The 20,719-nt window shown below is 40.3% G+C and overlaps 1 protein-coding gene across 3 annotated transcripts in view; it reads right to left on the bottom strand.

Moving 5' to 3' along the window:
• Positions 1-7,363: 7,363 nt before the first annotated feature.
• The window catches only part of sema5ba (sema domain, seven thrombospondin repeats (type 1 and type 1-like), transmembrane domain (TM) and short cytoplasmic domain, (semaphorin) 5Ba), a 196,634-nt gene continuing 183,278 nt past the window's right edge, over positions 7,364-20,719 (bottom strand). For 2 of the 3 annotated variants that reach the window (XM_086266103.1, XM_086266101.1), the window contains 4 exons: positions 18,482-18,619; positions 15,942-15,986; positions 13,282-13,487; positions 7,364-10,060 (listed from right to left, as the gene is read on the bottom strand). In XM_086266103.1, the coding sequence (XP_086122229.1) occupies positions 9,884-10,060; positions 13,282-13,487; positions 15,942-15,986; positions 18,482-18,619 (566 nt within the window). In that variant the 3' untranslated portion in view covers positions 7,364-9,883. Of the gene's footprint in view, positions 10,061-13,281; positions 13,488-15,941; positions 15,987-18,481; positions 18,620-19,168; positions 19,238-20,719 lie in introns of all 3 variants that reach the window. The other variant, XM_086266104.1, reaches the window with a different exon arrangement.

Here is a 20,719-nt window from a genome sequence, read left to right on the forward strand (position 1 = left end):
TTTCCTTCGCCCAGAAGTCCCAGTGAAACTTTCTAACAACATAACAAATGAATACATTCGTTGTTTTTTTTAAATACCCACATGAATGACTAACACTTGTATATTCACTCACTTTGAGCTATTTCCTCGTCTTATATTAACACATTTGTAAACAACAGCCTTCAGGTACCAAATCATTCCGATAATAAATGTCTCTCTAAGCGCTCCTTTGTTGAAGATGACGACTAATTTTTCACGTGCTGCTTTCTCCTCATTAATATCGGCGATCATCACAGAGGCGAAGCTGCTGTTTTCCTTCTCTTGAGCGTTATTGTCATTTCTCAGTGTCGTAGCATCTCCCCTCGCTGACTCCTTTACCATCTTATCTAAGCGGCCTCCTCCAGCCCACGGCCTCCTCCTGGCCGCCTTCCATGATGCCGATCACTGGATCTGTCTGTCAGCAGAATACAGACTGATTAATGCTTTCACTGCGACCATTAATAAAACTGCAGAGAGGTTGCTCAAATTGAGAGGTACAGCTCGGGCTGCACTGAACCAAATGAGGACATGCAGAGGGAAATGTGGAATTATTTGTGTGTGTTTAGAGTTTGAAAAGTGGTCTCTCTCTCTCTCTCAGTTGACAATCAATGATGTAGCTTGCTTCAGTGGAAAATGCAAACAGTACTCCCAGTTATTTATGTTAGAGGTGGAGACTGGCGTGCAGCCACAATAATTCAGATTATATTTAATGCCCTTACCTGACTTGTGTGACAGTTGCTGTTCTTGTGCTTTGATCTTGATTTTCTGCACAGCAACAGAATCATTGTGGTGTGGTGATAAAGTGCCGGTGTCTAGGCCAGTGGCACCCGCAGTGATCCACAGGCACTCTGCTGGACACACCCTGACTACTCCACTGGTTTGTCTCATCCATCTCTCCTCCTCTCATAAAGCAACAGATTCCAACACTGCAATCGTTTCTTCTGGGAGTCAAGAGAAGAGGATGCACTTCTGTGAAGCATTTCTGACTCATAGTGTGGCTCTACTGCTCTGGTGTGTAGTAGGCTACACACAGTTTCGGGTGGGTTTGCATCTTGGTGAAAAGTAGGCTACTAAGTGATAAAACTGGTGTTAATTCTACTTGCAGATTTTTTGTCTCCTGTGAAATGTCACAGTGTGGCTGTGTACTGCATTACTTGCATTTAACTCTCTTTGAGTCCTGGGCTGACTGCACTCAGACACTTAACCAAATTATAAAAAATAGTCACTGCATTTTTACTAAATTGTGTCCAGACTACTGTTTTGAAGCCTTGAATTTGTCATTGCTTTCTGAAGAGTAGACTTTGAGAGTTTTTAACTCTTTAACAGTTGTGCTAACTAGCTCAGTTAGCAAGGAATGTACTTTATTGTGTTATGAGACGGGATGCAAATTTGGTTAGCAAAACACAGATTTAAAAAAGAAGAACTTACTGGAGGAATCTGGCTTATTACAGCAAACAAATACTGAATCAGACAAAAAGAAGTGTGCGGTATTAGCTTTACAGTGAACTTAGGCTTCCCTAATGTATGCCATAGGTAAGCTGTTATTGCTGTTATCTGAAACCCTGTGTCTTAACCTGACACACATGCACCTAGAAATCTAACTACATGTAACTTTACACAGCTAGCACAAGCTGGCAGCGGTGTCTTCGACATAGGTTATGTCATCCACTTACATTCACAAATGTGTCTTTCATCAAAGAGGGGTTTCACCTGTCTAGCGTGGAATTTATGGTTTAGCAGAGGTAGCAGATTCACAGTCCACTGGCATAGTGGACTATAAATAGACATAATAATAAAAGATTATGGGAAATCCTGAACAGTGTTATAAAACGTGGGACTGGACAAAAGAACTGTCCCAAGTATTTCATTTGTAATGACCATGAAGAATACAATATGGATGTTGTGGCAAATAGTCTCAATGAATTCTTTGTAACTGCTGGACCAAATTTAGCAAGAACAATCACTCATCCTGGGAAAGCACAGGAAAAACCCGATACACTGATTGACAGAAATCCATATTCTATGTTCCTCACAGGTGTTGATGAAAATGAAGTTTTTGAAATTGTCAAAAAATGTAAAAATCAGAAATCTTTGGATTGTAATGATATTGATATGATAGTGGTTAAAAGAGTCATTGAGGCTATTATAAAACCATTTACATACATCTGTAATTTATCATTTCAAACTGGTCGATTTCCAGACAGAATGAAAATAGCAAAAGTTATACCTCTATACAAACCTGGAAACAAACACCATTTCACAAACTACAGGCCTGTCTCTTTACTACCTCAATTCTCAAAAGTTCTTGAAAAACTGTTTAAAAACCGACTGGAACAATTTATAGATAAACATAAACTACTCACTGAGAGTCAGTACGGATTCAGATCAAGCAGATCAACATCACCGGCACTATTAGATTCAATAGAATACATCACAAATTCCATAGACAAAAAGCAATATGTGGCTGGGTTATTCAGAGACTTGACAAAGGCATTTGACACTACAGCTCATGATATATTAATAAGAAAACTGGAACGTTATGGTGTCAGAGGGGTAGTTTTAGATTGGGTCCAGAGTTATTTAGGTGACAGGAAGCAGTTTGTGAAATTAAATGGTGGTTGCTCCTTATGTGTGGACATTGCTTGTTGACATTGCAAGTGTCCAAAGTATTAAAAATGGTTCTCTTTGCTGACGATACAAACATTTTCTGCTCTGGTGATGATCTGCAGAATTTACTGGAGGATATGAAATAAGTAAAGTGAAGTTCTGGCTTGATAAAAACAAATTATCATTAAATTTGAATAAATCTAAACTTATGTTATTTGGAAATAGTAGTTTAAATACAAATGCAAAGATTCAAATAAATGGCGTTGATATTGAAAGAGTCAGTGAAAATACATTTCTGGGGGTAATAACAGATGAAACACTTAACTGGAGAGCTCACGTAAGATATATTCATTCCAAAGTATCACGTAGCATTGCAGTACTAAACAAGGCAAAGCAGGTATTTGGCAGAACATCACTTCATATTCTCTACTGTTCACTGGTTTCACCATACTTAAGCTATTGTGCAGAGGTCTGGGGCAATAACTATAAAACCACATTACATTCACTTTTTACTCTTCAAAAAAAAGCAATTCGAATCATCCACATTGCAGGTTACAGGAACATACAAACTCACTATTTTTGCAGTCTGAAATATTGAAAATTGATGATCTAGTGAAATTCCAAACAGCACAAATTTTATTCAAAGCAAAAAATAAAGAACTGCCAGGTAATATTCAGAGTATGTTTTTTCTGAAAGAAGGAAGTTATAATTTAAGGGGTTTTTGTAACTTCAAAACAGGGAAGGTCCGTACTACAAGAAAAGGCTTTTGTGTTTCTGTTCATGGAGTGAAACTGTGGAACAGTCTGAATATGGAGTTAAAGCAATGTCCAAACATAAAACTGTTCAAAAAGAGTTATAAAAATATGATCTTCTCAAACTATAAAGAAAAGGAAAATATTTAAATTAAGTGAATGTCTCTATTTAAAAAAAAAAAAATCATGATGTGATATTATAGTATATAGTATATCAGAAATCTGTTCACTATTTTTATTACAAATTATATCAAGGAAGCTGACTAAATATTAACTGATAATTTATGGCAAAGGGGTGGGATTAAATAAGTGTTTACTTCTTCCCACTCCCTTTCAACATGTAAATTAATCTGAACATTTTTTTGTGTGTAGTATTTTTTCTCTCTCTTATTTTCTTTTCTAAATGTACCTGTATATTGTTCACATGTTGAAATTAATTACCAATCAATCAATCAATCAATCATTATGTGACCGTCCTGGCTACCTGCAAAGAGCTCTGTTGTCAGATGGAGGCAGTGTACAAAGTATATGGTATAACCAGTGTGTGATACACTTTTACATGTTCTGTTGGTCCATCAGCTAGCCATGGAGAGGAGTGAAATCATACCCATTCCCCTGTTAGATCCAAAATGTGTGTAGCATACTGACACATTTGTGAGACAATAATTTAAGCCATGCTCCTGTTTAGTTCTCCAAAAATCCGAACTGCGCACTGCTACATGCGATTATGTATGCGTCTGCACATCTTGGTTGGTTAACTAGTAGGCTGGAATAGGGAAGGGAGCGACAGCGGAGTACACAGCGATTTTAAGTTAAACAAATACACCATGAAAAGCTTGTTGTTGTTTAACATTCGGTTTCACTTCAGTTCTTTGTATGGTATAACTTAACTCAATAGCATAAAAGAGAGTAAGAGTGGCCCAGAGATTTGTTGTACCTTATACTTTGTCCATTGCCTCTATCTGACAACAGAGCGGCTGCAACAGGACTGCCAACCGACCACAAACGCGCCTACCCTGCTGAACCATAAATGCTGGTTCGTGGGGAAATGATCTGCCAGTGGCAGCTTGGGACCACGTACCTGCAGAAAGCATCTGTTATCAAATGGGGGAAAATATATACTGGCTACTCTTGTTTGTGCTTTTGTTGATCCATTAGCAAGTTGTGGAGAAAGATGAAGTTCTGACATACAAAGTCTGTGGTTTCTATACTGTTTAAAAAAAAAAAAATCTTTCATGTTTGAATTTTTTTTTCATTCTTTTCTCATTCCTGGTGAATTTAACTGTTGGATTCAGATGATGCACAGTGTCATGCACATCATGCAATGTGCAGCTTTTGGTGACTTCTGGAGGTTGGAGAGCAGTGTACTTTATTCCTTAGACATTGATTATTTGGCATTCTGAACTAATCCTGTTTACATTAACTTCACTTTTCAAACTTGGAGTTTAGTGGGTGGTTTTAATTGAAGGTTGCTGACAAGTTTGTAAGCCTATAGCAAGAAGGACAAGATCACAAACTGTCTGCTTACTCATTCATGTGTATTTTATAAAAGACACAATCAGGTTGGATTGCTGTATGGGAGTAAAAATTGTTATGCCTGTGCACCATTATTACTATTGTCCCCGAAGAGGCTAGATAATCCTCTAAATCCTTGAAAATTACTGTCACTACATAGACTGTGCACTATAAATCCACAGTCTGATATGTCATTCAGTATATTTATGTGTTTTATTGTTGGACCAAAATTGGTATTACGGGACACAGAAAAATGAGTATTATGCCAGCCCTTCAGTCTTTGGCAACACTGATACATTTTAGCCAAATAAATTGTAGTGTTAGTTTCATTTTCTTCGCTTGTGTTGATACACAGCCTTACCCATTGATGCTCAAATAGTTTTGGTCCATATTGCTGCCATCCAGCTGTCATCCAGGAGATAGTGTTGCAATGTAGGTCCCCACATTTATGAGTTCAATTCAATTTTCAGTTCAGTTTTATTTATATAATGGCAAATCACAACAACAGCTGCCTCGAGGCACTGTATATTGTAAGGTTAAGGCCCAACAAAAATACAAAGAAAACAGAGAAAACCCATATCACATATCTTATATTTGATGGGCAGCACAGTGGCGAGGTGATAAGCACTGTTGCCTCACAGCAAGAAGGTCCTGAGTTTGATTCTACCACCTGGCCGTGGCCTTTCTTCTCCCTGTGCTTGTGTGGGTTCTCTCCACGAACTCCAGCTTCCTCCCACAGTCCAAAGACATGCAGTTAGTGGGGTTAGGTTAACTGGAAAATCTAAATTGCCCATAGATGTGAACATGAGTGTGAATGGTTGTCTATCTCTCCATGTTAGCACTTCAACAGGCTGGAGTACCCATCCAGCGTGTACCCTGCCGCTCACCATATGGTAGCTGGGACAGGCTCCAGCCCCCCTATGACCTTGACAAGGACAAGCAACAAAGAATAGATATATTTATATGATATGACCTGCTTTGGCGACAGTGGGAAGGAAAAACTCCCTTTTAACAGGAAGAAACCTCCGGCAGAACCAGGCTCAGGGGCAGCCATCTGGCATGACCGGTTGGGGGTGAGGGGAGGAAGGCAGGTCAAAGACACGCTGTGGAAAAGAGCCAGAGATTAAAAATGAATATTGATTAAATGCAGAGTGGTGTATAAACACATAGTGAGTGAAAAAAAAACAGTGCATCATGGGCAGCCCCCGCAACCTAGACCTATTGCAGCATAACTAAGCGAGGTCACCTGATCCAGCAATAACAATGTGCTTTATCAAAAAGGAAAGTTTTAAGCCTTATCTTAAAAGTAGAAAGGGTTTCTGTCTCCTGAATCCAAACTGGGAGCTGGTTAACAGAAGAGGGGCCTGAAAGCTGAAGGCTCTGCATTTCAAACTGTGAACCTTAGGCAGCTCAAGAGCAAAGCACACATGTAGGCAGCTGGGTCGGGTGTGTGGAATAAAGAAAACAGCAACAGGGTGAATGACAACAGAAATCTTCTATTTTCAGCTTTCAACTAAACTCATTTCTTTCTTTCTAACAGTAGGATAGACTTCATTCCTGCTCTCATTTTCTTTAAGGTTTTGGTTTATAGGCTACTGTCAAAACAGGACATTCGATTTACCATTCGAGTACATGTTCATAAAACCAGTGTGAGAGGATTTAAACCTTGTGACATGGTGTGTTATCCTGCTGGAAGCCGCCATCAGAAGATGGTACACTGTGGTCCTAAAAGGATGGACATGGTCAGTAACAAAACATCAGTATTTTCATGTTGGTTCCACCAAATTCTGATCAAGACTTATCAGACCCGGGACCAGTTTTCTGATTTTCTCTTGCCCAGTTTTGGTGACCGGCTTGGGAATTGTAGCCTCAGTCTCCAGTTCTTAGGTGACAGGAACAGCACCAAGTGCGGTCTTCTGCTTGGGTAGCTCATCTGCTTCATGTTTGGTATTTAGAGATGCTCTTCTGCATACCTTAGATGTAACAAATAGTTGCCTTCCTATCAGCTCAAAGCAGTTTGACCGTTCTCCTCTCACATCAACAGGCAGTTTGCTCAGTGACCTGCCAATCAATCACTTGATATTCTATTTTTCAGACCATATTCTGTAAACCCAAGAGAAAATCCAAGCACATCAACAGTTTCTGAAAGACTGTCTGCTGCGAACAATGCCCCTTTCAAAGCTGCTTAAATAACCTTCTTCCCTATTTTGATGCTCACTTTGAACTTCAGCAGGTCATAAATGCATTGAGTTGCTGTCCAATGGTTCTTTTCCTGTTTGGTATAATTATTATAGTCTAACTAAAGCATCATTAGGACTTTGCATCAGGTTTTCCTACTTACAGAGCAGAATCTGGAAGTTCTTGTTTCATCTTTGACTTTTTGCTTACATTTCGTATTTGATAATATGAATTTCAGCTACTGGCACGTAAAAAAAAACCCCCAAAAAACAAAAACCTATTAACTTTTTATGTTGGCATCAAGGTTTATTGTCCTTTGATAATGTACAATATACAAAAATATAGGGTACCAAAAATTCACAGTGTCTAAAAGGCAGTGATTACTATACATTTGTCTACATGACAGGTCTAACAGTACACCTGGTAAGTTGCATAGAAGGACACAGAGCCTCACATCGCAGGGGACAGAGCTCGAGATCGACCAGTCAGTTGAACGCCCGTCTGACCACAAGCTGAGTTTACATCAAAATGACATCTTTTTAAATTTCATATCGCCGTTATAAATGATCATTTCCAGCGTATGATACGCGGTACTCTCATTGGTGGGTTATTTTCATTCCGGGTTCATGTGACTCTGGAGATTTTGTGTTTGAGCAGCTGGGAAAGGTCACAAGTCACAAGCGGTCGGTCACGTTGTGGAGCTCTGTCCCCAAACAAACCTCATGGTTGGTGTGTACTTAGCTGCTGTACTTTTTTTCTCTTTAAACAACTATAAGGCTTTTTTTTAAACAAACAGTGTTAGCTATACAATATACAGATACATATACACAACTGTCTTCAAGGACATTAAATGGGTAGAAGGCTGTCGCTCCTATATACAGATAGAGCTCTCATCTCGTGCATGTACATTAGCTGAACTGAAAAGCATTGCTGGGTTAGCATTCATCGATCAGGCAATAATAATAAAATATAGCTGTGAGAATGCCCTTTATAAACCAAGCTTTGACTATAAATAACGTCCATTCCACCTCCGCACGGACCAGAGGTGTGATGCTTTAACTTACAATGATTAACATCTCAGACATGAAACAGGAAAAGGAAACAGTAGAATGCCTGCAACACAATGTGGAGAAGTGCACACACACGCACACACACGCACACTCATACACACGCTTTGCAGACGTCATAGTCATATGTATGAAAGCATTTACATTGTACAAAATACAGTAGGCTCTCTTTGCTCATTCAAGCACACTTACATTCAGACACGCATGCATCCCTTTTGATGTTCACTGGTAAACTTAGGCAAGCGTAATTCAGCAATTTTCTTTTCTCTTCAAGAGGGTCCAGATCGATATTTTTTGACATTCTTTGCAAAAACAATATAATTGAAATCCTTTTATTTTTTTTGTGTGTTAACATTTCATGTATCGAAGATGCAATGGTCACAAAGCCGAACAATCAAAAACAAAAGGAATGTGTTCATTCAGTGAAATGGAAATTAGAGAAACAAGAAATAATTAGTTATCTTATTTAACAAAATATTTCTTCCTATGCTACAGCTCATCTGAGCATAAAACAATTATCATCTTAGAAAAACAAACATTAAAAAAAAAAAAAATGAACAAGTGACAATCTACTAGCTTATTCTACCATCATAGAAAACCCAATCCACTTGTTCAGCACACTGGCCATATTTGATATGACCACCGGGCTATTTAGCACTCAGCAGAATCGATGCATCCATTGGAGAATCAATTGGAGAATCAATCAATTCCTTTCCAGAAGTCTGTATTGTTCTTGAAAAGCAAAACAAAAAATAGAGGAAAAAAAAGTAGAAATAAAACAAATCTCACCCCTGCCTTCTATTGCATACAGGCACCCACGGAATTCCCAAAGCTTTTACAGTTCAGAACGCTTCCAACGCTCCGTGCTTTGACTGTAGGAGTCGATATCCCTGCCCACTAAAGACAAGGGACTCGACTCATAAGCGGTATATTTCTCCTTCGACTGAGGATGATGTGAAGCGTAGTCAAACCCTAATCAACCCCAAACTTCTTATCTTTTCTGTCGTGTGAAATAGCAACAATGAAGGGCGTGGATCCCCCTCCCCCAAACAACCGAGCTGATATTGATCTCTAATTTACTCCAGCATTGACTTCATTGAGCTTTCTCTTTTTTACTGTTGTTCTCTTGCTTTGTGCTGTGTGGCAAGGACGTAGCTATACGTGCTTTTTGTTCTCTGTAACTGCTTTTGCTGTCGAGGGACTCGAAGTTCATTACAAGCTGAAAATGTGGTTTGTGATGGAGAGGCATAAAACGGTGACCCAGCTCCACAGAAATGTTTCTTCTTTTTAAATTTAGTGTGTTCGTGTTAGCCTCTAGAAGTGCGGATGCTCGACCGACCCGGCATCGGCACTGAAGTGCGCGGTAATAACAATCTGTCTAAAGCCGTTACTCGTCCTCGTAGAGTTTTCCACTAGTTCTCTGCATGAAGCTGAGAGTTGACACTGCGTTATCCAGTCAGGCCTTTACAACAACACAGCCCCAGCTGCTTGCACAAGTTCCTGACTATAATAGGACAGGGGCATTCCTCTCCAATCCAGATCTCCTGATGGAAAGTTCCAAAAAGACCCTTAAAAACAAACGTGAAGAGGCTAGAAAGCAAAGACAGGGGGCGATGGTGATCAGAGGAACTTGGCCAAGCTCTGAAAAACACTTCAGTTCATGTCGGTTCAGTTATGTCACCATGGCATTGGGGGGTGGCGTCCGTTTGGGGCAGCGGGGTGGAGAGCCGGATTTGGGGCGGGTCTCAGCTATTGTTAGTGTGGTTGTAGGTCCTGCACGGTGATGGGGATGAGTTGGGCTGGTAGTCAAATTTGCCGAGCGCTGTGGGATAGTAGGTGGTGGTGTAGACGTTCGTCTGCTGGAGCGGTGTTGGGTAGAAATTGGATCTTTCATCTGGCAGCAGGTTGTTTTTATTCAGTGTCTGAAATAACACAGAAGGGAAGAAAGTCGCATTAAAATCATATGCACACTATGAAACACTATGCCAGCAGACAATATTTTATAAACATTAAACAGCCAAGTAAGCCATCCCCTTTATTTACCATCTTCATGCAAAGCTAAGCCAACTGTCTTTGTCTTTAGCCTCATAATTATTATACCCACATGAGTAATCTTATCTTCTAACTTGGTGAGGAAGTGAATGTGAATATATCCTCGAGTTGTTTGGCTGCCAAAGCAATAAAAATACTTCAGCATGTTTCCAATGCAAATGAGCTTGTCAAGTATTTTTTCCAAAATAAATGTTATTTTACTGAAGTACACTCGACTCTTATGCAGCTCAATCTGCTTCGTTACAGATACAGGCATCCACTTCTGGAAAATCCCTCATACATGTAGATCTGGAAAATAACGCAACACTGGAATATATTTTCAGTCACTTTCAGACCAAGTTTTGAGGATTCAATTATAGATGGAATTCTTGAGACAGAAATAGGGTTTTTGGCGTGGACAGTTTTGTTTTGCATTCCTCAGAGGTGCAGATAATATAGAAGTTAATCTTCCCTGCAGGTAAATAAAATACCTCCAGTAGCTTTGAGGTTATTGTGTGAGCGAAAGTGTATTCATAACCAAAGCAAACCAATTTAACAAATTTAATTTGGATCTTGTCAAGCATACTCAATGCTCTTAATATAGGAGATGGCGGGAATTCATTGGAGCTCTCAAATAAAAACAAGTCTAAAACCCACATTTTATTCTTATGCATTTGCTGAGTCTCTGGTAAAAGCCGACCATAAGGTGAAACACTTTCCAGGGGAAGCATTAGACTAATGTAATCCATCTGAACAGCTCTGGGGAGCAGGGCAGGAAGATGATCAGGTTAGAGTCAGTGAAATGCACAACAGTGGGCAACATAAATTGGCCTGGAGGAGAGGGAAGCCACTGCATAAACAGTGCCGTAGTGCTACATGGTGACATCGGATGCACATCCAGCAGAGTCTGGCTATCCCCTCTGGTCATTAAAGCTAATGAGTTCGGGCTCTCAACACCACGATGGCTGTCAGCAACACATCCACACAACCGCCAACAATAACAGTGAAGACAAGTATCGAGAGGCTGACACAATCAAAAAACACTGGGATGAGAAATAGTTATTTGGCACCACGTTTGTTGATGATGAATGATGAATCTGCGCTTGGAAACACTGGCTGGCAAAAAAATAAGTTTTGTACAGACTTAAAATAGCTTTATAATACTATGATACTTCTATTTTAATATTACAGGCTTTTACTAAGAAGATAGTGAGCAAAGTGACCATCTTTACATATGCCATGATGCTTGTGAGGTGGACAGCCTAACCAAATTGTGGTCTGATGTGCACAGTAACCTCTAGAAACAGACAACATACTGTGCGAATATATAAAATCAGTGGCAAAAGGAATTATGTGTGTTATTTGCAGTCAGTTTGCAGTCTGGCAGGTAAACGGTCTGTGTGGAAAGGAGAAAAAAGGGCCTCTATTTGTCCAAATGTAACCCTGAAACACGAATTTAGCTTCTTCTTTTTTTAAAATTAGTTTTTAACATGCATCTTTAAGCAAAGACCAGCACATTCACAGCTAAAACGAAGATTATCTTAGCGCTGTTGCCAAGTGCTTTGTCAGAGGGGTCGTCTGATTGTTGGGGTCTTAACCTTACAATGTCAAGCGCTGGGGCAACTGTCATTAAACTGACGCTATATAATTAAAGTTGAGTTGAAATGAAATGTTATTAAAAAAGATATTTAGTGACAAACACCAACAGACTGCAAACACGAGGTTAATGTTAAAAAAGCATGGCCCAGTTTGAACCTCATCCCACAGGCCTTAAACTCAAAACTCTCACAGACTTATTTGACATCATCTGGTGAGTGCCTGGCTGCAATAGTAAAATGTGGATGGCCCAGTCCTTTGTGAGAGATATCATGACGTAACATAGATTTTCTTCTATGTGGGGGATTTTTTTTATGGCTGAAGCACTCGGGACCAAATCCCATCCAGCCTCTTTCCTTAAGGTGTCTACACTGCAAGATTTTGACAACCTTATAAGTTCATTACAGTCCACACTGTGTGACTTGGATCTAATCAACCTGGCTAGGACATCAAGTTTGATGCATGGAGACAGTATGATGAAAATACCTACTGAGGCGGTGCCAAGATGCATGGCTGTTACTCCTCCGTTATTTGTCTCCATGCTACGTCCCCCTTGGCGCAGTCATGATAACAGCTGAAGGACACATCACACAAACAAGCTTCTGCTGCCACAAGTCAACTGGATTTTATTCTTTGTTTGAATTACAAACATTTCATTTGGAACATTTTACTTCCATTACTCCATTTGCATTTTTTTCCACTAAAGGGCCAGCGTCAAAATGATTAGCGCGACATCGCCATGCTGCATTCCTGTTTGTAGAGTAGTAGTTGTAAGTTTGTCCGTGACAGCCCAAAACTGCATATTATACAGCCGCCTTCACAAGAAGGAGGAGGTGCAGATGCAATTGTTAAATGATCATTGTAGTATTTTTTTTTTAAATATAAATGAATCCTCTACGGTCATTCAGAGAGGCAGGAGGGAAGGACACCTAACCAGAATGTTTACGACAGATACAATTTCTGATTTTGGAGTGAAAAATCAAACCTCCTAGTTTTGCTCAAGAAGAGTTTAAGATAATTTTTTCAGCTGTTTCTCAAAAGCATCTTGCAGAAACAGGAACAAGAAATGCAATAACAATATCCCAACTCAATCAGAGAGTAAAACAATTGAAGGATGCAAAATGTCACTAAAAGTCTACAGGCTTCTAAGGAAAACAGCTTCTTGACTTGCTGTAAATGTGAATGCACAGTAGACCGATAGTAGTGGGAGGTCGCAGGCTGACTAATGCTTTAGAAAGCTAATGAGCCCCATTCATAAGGGCTTGGTGCAGGTAGTAAAGCCATACAGACTCCGTATAGGAGCGAGAAGGAAGAGAAATTAACAGTAATTCATCTTCTGCGCGTACTGCACCATTGAGATAAATGAATTAATAAAAGCTCTAAATAAAACATGAATCACACCCACTGCCCTTGAATCCTTAATATTTACATTGTGTGCGTGTTTGTGTATTTGAATAACACCAAGTAAACAGCACTTTCATTTGTATTTCTGCATAATATTGTGTGCTTCACTTACCTTAAACTCCATTGGTGTGTACTTCTCATTCTTTGGCGTGGTATTGCCCTTGTAGTTGAGGTGGTTTGGGGTGGTGGGATGAATGATGGCAGACTCTTGAGAAGGCTTGTGGAAACGTTGACAGTACACATAGATCAGGAAAGATAGCAGCCCCGCCCCAAGGAAACAGGAAACACCAGTGGCAATTAGGTGGATGGAGGTAAATGCTGCAAAATAAAGATGACACACGGTGTTAGCAAAGCTTGAGTACATATTATTAGCTTGAAAAAGGACATTTTTCAACACCCATATTTACCATGTGTAATGCATTAAATTAACCCGTAAACTCTGAAATACCATGAAATAATTGCTCAGAAATTCACATTTTTTCAAACTAGAGTGTTCATTTACCTTGTTAAAAACTTCCCAAACTCATAAAGCCAAACCTGCTGCTTGGCTGCCATGGAAGGATCATCAGCTAATCCAGATAACCTGTGTCTTGCAGGCCATAAAAGCTGGCCCAGGTAAACTGCTCAGGTGCTCTCTTCCACTCCACCTGACTTTAACCTATTGGTGATCTGTTTCTTGGTTAGGTTATGTTTAATATATATTTTTTAAATATTTAAGTAAACCTCTTGTGTGAAGGTGTGTGTCACCTACTTTGAACCAGTTTGTGGCAAATGGGGGCTCGTCCGGGATCTTTAGACCCATTGGTAAGATTGAACTTTGAGTCAGTGCTGACTTACTAACTTAGCTTTAGGTTTGCTAAATGCTTATGCAAGTTGAACTAAGTTCTGAGTACAGCTTAAAGTAGTAATGGTATTTAGCATTGTGAGGAGTATCTTAGGGAGTTCCACACAAGATAGAATTCTTTGGATCGGTTACAATAATTTAGGTATTCTGTGGTTGATGTTGGAAGAGAGTAGCAATAGCATAGTGCTTGGGTGTTAAACCCATGAATTTACAGTTTCATTGTGCTTTTGGTGAGTATAGCCACACGAGTCTCTGAGACATGCATCTCTTTTGTAATGGTTCATCTCAATAGGAGACCAACCACGCTTTCTCTTTAGTGTGACAGCTTGTTGAAGACAATGTCTTGGGAGCATTTATCTGGTTTCCAGAAACTTGCTAGTTTGCTCTTTGGCACCGTTGTTTTTGGTGCATATGCATCTGTCTGAAGACTAGGGTTAAGATCAACTTGTATTAAAAAACTAGGACTAGGGAGCATAAACTCTGTGTCTAGTGCTTCACCAACATATTTGTCGTGTTGATTTGTGGCCTTACTGGACACATGGCTGGACCAGCCTTCTGGTGTAACTATCTGACAAAGTGTAACTGGTAAAATGTGTGAAGGGTAAGAGTTCCAAAGTTGAACTAGAATAGTGCTGTGAAATATTTAAACTTGGTAGTTTGGTCTGGTAGCTTTGTTGTAGACCCATTATCTGCTTTGCTTTGAGCTTTGTTGTAGCTTTGTTCCCCCTTTGTTGCCGTCTTGGCCATTTTGGTTAGTATTGACGTTTTTGCTTGGAGGAACCTTTTGGTGTGCTACTGTGGTTGACGCTCATACTTTAAATCCAGTGTTGTGTGGGGGGTGTATAGCTGCAGACTATATGGCAGCACTTGTGATGAGATCTGGTGCTCATTTAGGTACCAATGAGTAGACTTTCACTTGCTGTTAGGTTAACTGTTTCTTTTTCGTGTTGAACCTATTTGCAAAGATTTGCTTTCTGGGGCAGATACTACTTTCCCTTTCTGTATACCAGTTACACTATTAGAAATCTCCTGTAATTAGAACCCATTTTGCCTCGTATTCCTATAACCGCCAACATTCACTTTTACTTCCCACCACTTAATTTGTTCCTGTGGTAGGAAAATTGGATTTAGTAAGGGGGTGGATGTCAGCTCATTTGTGGGCCAGGTTGTGTGGAAGCCATTTTAATGTTGCCTTCTATTGTTGCTTTTTTGTTTTCTCGTTTCAGAATAATTTGCAGTGTCAACGCGGAATCGTGATTTTTAAGGAGGGTGATGTTAAGCCCCTCCCCCACTTATTAAAGCCCCGGTCTGCTGTTTTGCTGGCATGGGAGGATCGTCAGGTAACATAGGCCACCTGGGTCTTGCAGGATATAAAGGTTGGCCCAGGTGAACTAGTTAGTTGTGCAGGGAAATACTCGGACCATCCATCAGCAACCAAATCACTTAAATCACTGTTTTCCCCAATCAAATACTTCACAAGGTCATCTTTACTATGTCTTCATTCCTAAATGCACTGAGCTCCTGCCATGTGGTTGGTTGATTAGATATTTAAGTTAATGACCAGTTGAGGTGTACCCACTAAAGTTGCTCATAAGAATATAAAGCAAGACTGAAATACGACCGTCCAGGGTTCTTTTCCTGATGTATTTTGTTATCAGTGCAGTTAAAACATCTGTAGGACTTTTCTATCAGTAGGTATGAGGCCATTAAAAACATGAAACGAAAGAGTTGTCCTTCCTCCTCCTGACTGGCTGTTAGGAATTCTAACAGACTATAATAACACATATGAAATGGACATATAAATATATACAAATATAATGTATGAAAACACACATCATGGACAGACATCTGTGGAAACATACAGGGGGAAAGAAAAACCCTGAACATGCACAGGGAGATGAAGCGGAGGCAGCTGTTAATCCACTTACCTCCACAGTGTTGGTCCTTATCAAAACCAGATGCAGGGAGAATGACTGCAGAGAGGAGAGGAACACACAGTCAGACACACACATGCATGCACACACACACACACACGCATTCCCTGGTGTAACAGCCTTCAGAACACAACAACAACTGGTTGCAACATCAGGGGAGTTGACACATGCTGAAAAAAGATGGTAAATGAAAAATTTAAATGTCTCCTCAATGATGCACAAACGGTCCATGGAGATTTTTTTGCTTTTAAAAATCAGGGTATTTCAAGAATTTCTAGAGGAAAATTGACTTGAGCGAGAAGCAACAGCCCCATTGAACTGAACCTGTCTAGATGCTGTGATAGAAACTAAGGGGCAGGACAAACATTTACAGGTACAGCACGACCTTTCTACCAGCTCCACTCTCATTGAGCTTCTTCAAAGGAAGAGGAGGAGCAGGAAGGCCTGTGGCTTTCAGTTGTTAAATATTGCAGTTCCTCATTGGACTGAATTTCTTTTAAATTTTCAACTTCTTCACAGCTGCCTCCCTTGTGCAAGTGACCTTAACAAATCCATCCTTCGCCTCATTGAAATCTGCAATAAAATTAGATGTGATTTGCTGTTGTGACAACCCATTAATATTAATCGCCTTCGTCTGGACTCATTAGGGATTCTTAGCCTGGAGAGGCCTATGCTGGCAGGCCATGAAAGATCATTTCAGGAGAAACTTTCTGAAATCGGCATCAGCAAAACAAGGTGTGCCGAGGCCAGTTGGGTCAGCTGCTAACTTATTGCATTCACATGGACTTAATTATGGTTAATCAACATGAGCAAATGAGTTTTGTGCACAAAGAGGATGTCGACTACAAAGACACAAACAATATGTGCTTTTATTTATGGATATCTGTTTTAGGATGAAGACCGTGATGATGCTGATTCTGCATACGTACAACCTGGACAAACAAACAAGTTATGGCTTTTGGAGCGAGCTGCCAGTGAAGATTTGGCAAATCAAAAATCTTGGCAAAATAAAATCCTGAAGTTGTGCCTCATATTAAGCTTGAGTAAACCCACAAATTGATGTCGAAGCACTAACATGATGGTGATACTGAAGATTGTTAGCCCTGGTTTTGGTTTGTGTAGTTGAGAATTGTTAGATAATAAACTGATCAGTTGCAGGGCAGAGTGCCAATATTATCATTTATCTAAAAGGGGACGTGGTATGCTTTTCTTATTTTATCTCATAAATGTGTATACTGTTGCTGTAGTAGATCACCAAAGCACAGAGGCCAAGTATACATAGGAAAAATCAGCATGACTGTAAACCATGCAAAGGTATTCTAATAACAGTCCAAGAATAAAAGTATGTAGTTGGAAATGAGCATAACAATTCTGAGACTTTCAGTCATGTCTAAGCAAAAGCTTTTGGCTGTAACACAGTTAGCATGCATACACTACACATCTTGGAGAGGTAACTCATTTTATCAACAGAAGAAAGCATGTCAGATGAATAACAGCAGCGCACTTAACAAAACCCCGAAAATAACATCAAAGCAGTGGAGAAACTTTAGAGATAAAGTCAAACGCAAAACAGGATGGAGAGCGATATATGTGAGAGGAGCCTTCCTTCTGCTCGAGAGACACTATTTGCAACCACACACACAACTGATCAACTAACTAATTACACGACTTCCATTCCATCTGCTCAGTTTGTAAATTATGACTTTTGTCTTCTCTAAAAAACATTAATAACTGCATAGACATGAGTAAGAGTAGCCCATATTACCAGTTGTTTCACACACCTGTTGGTACCAGTAGATCAAGCTGCAGTAGAAGACCTTTCAGGTTTGAGTGTGGGGTGGGCATTGTATTGATACAAGGACACCAAATATTGATATTCTGTTAAATGATTACCTTATTTAACAGAAGGGTTTGTCACAATGGGTCCAGTCATGTTTCACAAATCCCAGCACAGCTTAAAAATGACTTCCTACAACAGGTTCGTTTTTAAGTACAAGCATGAGCCACTTAGATATTTTGTCATTGAATACAAATAAGCCCTCTGACTATGACTTACACTTTTTCCCCACACTGACAACGCTTTCAGAGCACGTCAAAATGCTCCAAGTGTCTGAAAATATTGTCAGCCTCCTGGGGGTAACTATTAGTTGTGTTGTCATTCAGTTTTGTTGCCATTAAAATGACACAAAATGTACAAAATCTGAAAAAACAACAAAAAACAGACAAGGCTGAGCCACTAGAACAGCTAGCTGTTTGTGTACCCTCGCTTTGCACATCAAAAATGTGTGCTTACAACTTCCCATAAAACAGCATCATGGAGTTTTTGTGACAAAGGCAAGCTAAAGCCATGATGGAATAAGTGAAAAGCAGCGTGTTTGGTGACATTTGAGGACACAAAATAAAATACAGGCTGCTCCCTCAAAATCAGAGAAAAAGGAAGGACGCTCGCAAGGAGCTCTTGAGAGGCCAACACTGAGCTCTGATGAGAATGTTGAAGGACGCTTCACGGTTACAGTATGCATCTGAGAGCTCACCGGGTATTTCATTGCAGTCTCTACGCTGAGTGCTGTTCCCCACACAGGGGGTGTTGCCCTGAGCACCACACACACGACTCCTCATCTGCAGGCCTGAGTCATCACAGGCCGACCACAGCGACCAGGCCATCCAGCCACCTAAACACAGGAAAAAAGAGCAATAAATAAAAACCCCAGCAACCACAAGGCCACATCAAGCTCACCCTCAGGCCTGGAAAGCAATGGGCCCACCCAAGCTGTAACCACCTGCGGGAACCTTTCACATTTCTGCACAGCCAAAAAAAGAAAAAGAAGAAAAAGAAAAAGACCCCAAACACACCAAAAGTGTTTGTGATGTAAACGGGATTGGAAGAGCAAACCAGAAGAGTTTGTTTAGTGCATAGCCGAGATGTTTGTCTCCCGAGCCAAGCTTTCGTGCTGTATCCCCGCAGCAGGCGACCGAGCAGTAAACAAAAGACTCCCACCAAAGAGGAAAGAGAAAATGCCCAACTTTCAACGCCTCCCTTTGAACCGTGCACTTGCTGCACTCTTTCGCTCCCTGTATTTAAAAGCACCAGAGTGGAGGGAGCACAGGCTACCACAAATGAAAACCTGATGAAAAGCTGGTTTGTTATTCAGCGTGCTCTCAAGTGTGCAGTTTTGGCAGAGAGCGCCTCAGTGGAGGCAGAAGGACAGGCCTTCTTTTACCTTTCCTATCAGGCGGACGCTCACCAACAAGCTGCTCTGCTCTCTGCTCCATTCGTTCTGCACAACCACCTAGACACATGAAACAAACTGACCAGCTCAAATGTGTGCAATAACCGTGCATCACTACAACCGGCTTTAATTGCTTCATTTATTCCCATTTATTTTTGTCACCCAGACGACCTGCGTGATCACACTGTAGAGTCGGAAAGAACAGCATCAGGCCTGCGGGCTGCTCGTTAGTATTCTGTCCTGACAGTCCTACCTGCTGTCCTCCATTACTGGTGGAGACTTTAATCAAATGACCTGCGACAGAGGCATCAAATATCCTCGTGACTGACAGCCAGCTTGCCTCTAATTACACATGCGGCGAGGTCGGCAGCACCAGGAAGACCCCAATAGATGACTGATGTTCGCCTGTCAATAAGCGAACAGATGAGGAGACAGATAGGGATCGAGAGAGACTGCCGGCAGCCTACTGGTGCGGGGTTAACAGAGATTGTTGATCCGCATCAAACAGGAAAACATTAACCTGATAAAGGAGGCTGATTAGCATCTTGGCAAAGAGGGAAAAAGACAGAAAGTCATTTACCTTTCTTTGTCTGTAATTACCGAGGAGGCTGACTGTAAGCGTTACCCTCCGTGTGAATGACAGTCGGACTGATTTAAAAGGAAAAGCATCTGAAGAAGGTGACTGTTAAGAAGAAACGGCTGTTGAAATCTGACAGAAGTCATCTGCACTATAACACATCTGTCTACACTCACACATACACGTGAGCATCCCAGACAATGACTATTTGTCTGGGCCTGTTTTTGTTTGCCAGCAGACTAAACTGGTTATGGAAAATCAAGTGTGTGATCATGTATGAGTTGTATAGTTTTAATGTTTTATTTGGGAACAGATGGTGATGGAGTTTTTATTATGAATGAATGATGAATTTTTTATGAATTATTATGTCTATTTTTATGCTTGAGGACAACAGATGGAAATTAGCCCTTGGCTATAATCTGGTATGTTTACATTCATGTAATTTTTTTTTTTACATTTATGTTCATTAACATGCACTGTCCTAAATAAATAAATAAAAAAATAAAATAAAGAAAGAACAGATGACAAATCACACGTTAGCGACAAAACAAGGCTGTTTGAAATGAAACCTTAGAATCAGAATCGGGATGAAACCTTATGAGTTCGGCAGGTGGACTTTTCCCCCCATCCTCCTGGATTAGCAGGCAGATCTCTCATGAATATTTCAATGTCCTTGTGGGAGCAGAGTAGAAGTAGACAGGGGGGGGGGGGGCTTGTTTTTATACATCTCACATATCATCACATGTGGGGAAAGCAAGGCTAACCTTCAAAGTAAAAGGGAAAAGAAGAATACTCAAACTTTTTTTTGTTCTTATTTAAGTCTTCTTCCCTTGTGTTTCTGTTATTTTAACTTTTAAGGTATAGATATGTTCTTAAACTAAATACATAAAACTTACCTGTAGTCATAGCTAGATTGTTTTATTTGTCCAGGTATTTAGGATGCCCGCCTCTTAGATGTTTTAACC

This window comes from Aulonocara sp. 'chitande type north' Nkhata Bay, linkage group LG16, assembly GCF_057382095.1.
Source record: "Aulonocara sp. 'chitande type north' Nkhata Bay isolate Kocher_YH1m ecotype deep benthic linkage group LG16, A_spYH_male_GT1.1, whole genome shotgun sequence".
Lineage (NCBI taxonomy): Eukaryota > Metazoa > Chordata > Actinopteri > Cichliformes > Cichlidae > Aulonocara > Aulonocara sp. 'chitande type north' Nkhata Bay.